This window comes from Arachis ipaensis, chromosome B04, assembly GCF_000816755.2.
Source record: "Arachis ipaensis cultivar K30076 chromosome B04, Araip1.1, whole genome shotgun sequence".
Classification (NCBI taxonomy): Eukaryota; Viridiplantae; Streptophyta; class Magnoliopsida; order Fabales; family Fabaceae; genus Arachis; species Arachis ipaensis.
The window spans coordinates 115,162,411-115,167,520 of NC_029788.2; the positions used below are offsets into that span (position 1 = coordinate 115,162,411).

The window sequence follows — 5,110 nt, forward strand, 5'->3', positions numbered from 1 at the left end:
TATTTCTACTAAGTAAAATATTGATTACAAGGTCAGACATATAATTAGTAGAGTAATAAATAATTTGTGTATTTAAGTAAATATCTATAGCATTGTATTTATTATCAAATTGTTTATTATTTACCACTGTCTCACTATGGTCAGTGCTCAGCTATTCATATTATTTGCAGATAGTTTGTAGTTCTGATTTCTGTCTCAAAAATATATTATCAACAATTTAAGGTTGTTTACCGGTATTAAGAAATACAAATAAAGATAAAAATAAGACAAATGCAAATCATGCAAACCAAAATTTTTCTTGTTAATGAATGAAAAAAGGGGTAAATACAAAATTAGGGTTCTATATATAACCGTGATTTATATAATAGGATGCAAGGAAATAATGAAGAGTACTTTTGACTAGTATCATAATTGTCTTTCTTATTTAATAAAAAAAATAATTGTCTTCCTTGTATAACTAACTATAAGAATAAGAATAATAATAATAATAAACCTGCGTATTTTGTTCATTTGATCTAGGTGTTGTTTGAGCATTCCGTGTATGTCTGCGATAGCGTTCAATTGTCTCTTGCATGCTGTATTGTTAAACAATAATAAGTAAATAAACAATCATAAAGAAGGATATTTGGACGTATTACTTTCAAAAAGTACTCAATGTTATTCTAGATATTAGCTCTTTTAAATGCACCAATGATAAGATTAACAGATTAGCTGATAAGATTGTAGGCAGCTATTATTATTAATCTATTGTTCAAAATCTTTTTGTATTTTTTCCAGTATAATATAATTACTCATATATTGAGTATAATTTTGACAGTCTCTTTAATATTCTATTCAGTCCTAAAAGATAGTTTACATACTCTTGCTTCTAATTAAGATGAGACTAAAGCAATTGCATATATACAAATGAGGTTGAATCATGTCTATTTTGCCACTGTATTTTTTTCTTGAACATTGTTTATTTATTTATTTATATATATAAGGTTTACTATATGACATTTCTTGTTTTTCAACAAAAACCAAAAAACCAATTCACTTCTAATAATTTTAGTTTGGTTTTCTCTTAATCATGTTAGAAAGGTGAGATTTTATTAACTAAATTCTTTCTACTAAACTATTATTTTTATTCACATAAGTTTAGAATGCTGATAAATATATTTATGAATGAACAAAGTTAGTTTTATATTTATGAAAGATATGTAAATTACTATTTATATCCATAAATTTTTATAACATTGATAAATTTATCCATGAATAAAATTAATGTTTAAGTAAATTTGTCATATAGAGTCTATTTTTTTGTGAATAGAAAACTAATTTCATTCATTTATGATTAGATACGTCAGCATTTTAACTTTGATAGAAGAAATAGTAGTTTATTCTTCTTTCTTTGTTTACCATGCTTCCTTGTATGTAAAAGAGTCAGATTGTGACTGCATGAGTTTTATGATCTCAACTACTAAACACATGTAAGTGTAAAATTTGCAAGAATCGACATCTACGGATGCATGACTCAAATAACAGACCCAAGATACTTGTCAAAGTATTTCACTTCTTGAATAACAGAATTTAAGTTAACTACCAAGTTCTTGTCACTTGAGTAAACTTATTTGATTCCATATGAACTAATTAGCTAAATTTGAACTAAAGTTGTGAATCATTTACTCTATATTCTAGAATAATTAAACTCAAGCCTAAACTATGTATATTGTCACCAAATCTGCATAGCAATGTAGACATAATAAACTTTTTAGTTATATCAACAGAATATCTCATTTTCTTAATAGTAATAATCATAATAATAAAAACAAATCTCCTAAAAGTATTAAAGTAATATGTGTATATATATTGCAAAATTTGAAAACGTTTATTAATCTCTGATACATGACAAAATTTTGAAGAAAGTTTTATCATTATACCACTTTTTTCAAACGTTTAAACTGATAGAAAAAGGGCAATATGAATAGTTATATTCTCAAAAATAAAAAAATAATATAAGATAAATAAAAAAAGAAAAAGAAAGCCTATGCAAAAATAAGCAAATCTTAAAGAGACTCTTGTTAGAGATATAACTATTCACATTGTCTTCTCTCATTAGCTTAAACTTTTGAAAGAAATGATATATGTAATGCATGGTATTAGAGTTTTATGTTAAAAAATCTAAAGTTTCATCATCCTTGATAAATTCTAAAAGAAAAAGAATAACAAAAAAATAAAAAAAAATGTAGAATTTAAGTAAATCCAGAAAAAGCTCTTATTTGAAAGAGTATAGAGATATAAATATTCATATTATTTTTTTCTATCAACTTAGACTTTTAAAAGAAGTAGTTTCATAATAGCACTAAACAATAAGCACATATATTTGATATTTTGATTCATAAAAGGTAGCAAACTTTAAGAAAAAAAAAAAAACAAGTCATGGTCTTCACTGTATACATCGTACTTTACCATTTTTTTTTTCTCCAAATACTGTCATATGCATCAATTCTAGAGAACATAACCTTTAATCTGTACCAACTTGATCCACAACATTTCTCAAAAAAGAAAGGAATAAAAAGAAAGCACATGCATCTCTTTTAGACAGATAAGGTTTTCAAATTATGTTCTTGGTTATATTAATCACACCCATGTACTGTACTACACAAGTTGATTGGAAAATTTTTTAATGTAAGGACATCCATTATATATGATACAAAAGTACTAATAATAGTATTAATAATAATAAATATTAATGGCATTGTACTAACATCTTGGGACAAGGTTTGTGTGCATCTTAATTAGTTGTATTGAAAAATGTAGCACATCACTGAAAAATTGCACACTATTTCATGGAACATCACAAGCTCCCTACAGAAAGAACATGATATCCATATTTTTAATTTTCTTTTGGCAAATTGTATCACTTGAACAAGTTTACTCACTTTGTTTAGACTTTAGACATAAATAGAATCTTGTACATATTTCTTGAACCGAGAAATAATAATATATTTATTGGTCAAAACATATGGTAGGTAGGAATAACAAGGCATTTTGATAACAAGAAATGCCTCATTTAATAGATATTTAGCACAAAAATAAAATAAAATAAAAACTCTTCTCTTCTATATATGCACTTTAAATTCATTACTTAATTACCACTATAAGATAAACATAATAACCTTTGATAATAAGAGAACTAGTACATTCAAAATAAATACACAAAAAATAAATCATCCAATTAAGTATCTTTAATTTCCTGTTTTAAATATGTCTAACATTCTTGTGATGAGATGTTTATTATTATTAATAATGACAATTTAGAAATAACATGGTTATTAATTATGTCATGGATGGGTTTATGATATATTGTGTCTCTCTCATGAACTATAGATGTCAGTATGATTAGTACATATGATATGATATGATACAACAACATTGACCAATACCTCATTGCTTTCTCTTAGCTTTGCCATTTACTTATGGAAACAAGTACAATTCCTTTCAGAGAATTTTTCCCCTTTTCTAATGTTAGGTAGAGAAAGTGGCGGTATTATACTATTGGAAAGCTTGAAAGTATATTGGTATATTGGTGTTTCAGTAAATTTTGATTGTTGATTTTAATTATATGTATTATATATAATTTTTAAAAATTACTGAACTATTAGTATAGCAGTACACTTAGAAATTTTTCTATACTATTATGTTTATGGTTTAGTTATTAAAACAAGACAAATTAATTAATTACTTAGCTTATTGCACAGCCTCTTAAAGGGTTTAATAACTTAGCTTATTATTATACTGTCTATATTATGATTTAAAGAGCTGCCACTAAAATCTAGAAAGAAAGTATAAGGAACTAACTTTAGTTAGTCAAATTTTAGGGTTTAGATTTATACTTTAGAATTTAAGATTAAAATAAATAAAATAATTTTTAAAAAATGAGCTGATGCTAACTGAAAAACATTGATTTTCTAACATTACTTAAATCTAAAACACTCACTTTACAGGCACTTGCATAGTCAACCAATAAAATGCAACAGTTCATAATAAGTTTTAAACAAAATGATACTACTGAAATCCAAATTAAAAGCCAAGGGCATATATATGCATGTGCCTAATAAATATGATATATAATCATGTATTAGATTTTAAGTAATTTTCCTTATTTCACAGTGACATAGTCATTTCATTTCACTACTGCACATGTTCTCAAACATAATGTAATAGTAGTCAACAATCATTCAAAGGTTTCCTTGAGTCAGTTGTTAAACTCATAATAGAACCATAAATGTAAACAAACAATAGAGAAATTTTCAATCTAAACTCAACAACTCCCGCTGTTGTAGCCTCCAAAAGTAATGAAAGAAAAAACACAACATCAAATAGAACTCATAACTTGTTCAATACTTCAATATCCGTAGTACTATTGATAGGATAACATATATACTATTATTTATTCTTTGTCTTATCACCTTACTAACTTAAGATAGAATGTATATAAGTACAACCTACACTTATAAAGTGAAAAGATATATGTCAATTTCTAATCTAATATATAAGTACAACCTACTACATCGTTTTTATCTTTTTTACAAGAATATGAAATCATGATGAATATGAGTGATCCATCCATTTCTCATAAAACCAATTCTCCTATAGCCAACATTATTGAGCATGTTATACATAGTGATGAAAACCTACTATATACACAACACACAACAAGCACATATACTTAATTAATTACATAAATACATACTATGAAGAGTAACATATGCAATAACAAGAACACAGAGAAAATGAAATAAAATGAAGGCAAGAAATAAGTATATACCTGGAGCTAGAAAATTCATAAAGCTTGCCTCTTGGAGAGAAGATGATGAGAGCAACCTCGGCATCACAAAGAACAGAAAGCTCAAAGGCCTTCTTAAGCAGACCGTTACGCCTCTTTGAGAATGTTACTTGCCTGCTTGTTGCGTTCTCTATGCGCCTCATCTGAGTCTTTCCTCTCACCATCTTCCTTCTTCTCACCACTTCAATGCAATTCAATCCTTCTCTCACAGTAATACTATTTGTACACCAAAATTAACCATAAATATATTTATATATAAATATATGTATTATTTTTACATTT

The 5,110-nt window shown here is 26.2% G+C and overlaps 1 protein-coding gene across 5 annotated transcripts in view; it reads right to left on the minus strand.

The window, feature by feature from the left end:
- The window catches only part of LOC107639802 (MADS-box protein SOC1), an 8,427-nt gene that overhangs the window by 2,246 nt on the left and 1,071 nt on the right, over positions 1-5,110 (minus strand). For 2 of the 5 annotated variants that reach the window (XM_016343401.2, XM_021121677.1), the window contains 2 exons: positions 4,811-5,009; positions 494-575 (listed from right to left, as the gene is read on the minus strand). In XM_016343401.2, coding sequence (XP_016198887.1) covers positions 494-575; positions 4,811-4,992 — 264 coding nt within the window. In that variant the 5' untranslated portion in view covers positions 4,993-5,009. Of the gene's footprint in view, positions 1-493; positions 576-4,810; positions 5,045-5,110 lie in introns of all 5 variants that reach the window. The other 3 variants (XM_016343399.2, XM_021121675.1, XM_021121676.1) reach the window with 2 other exon arrangements.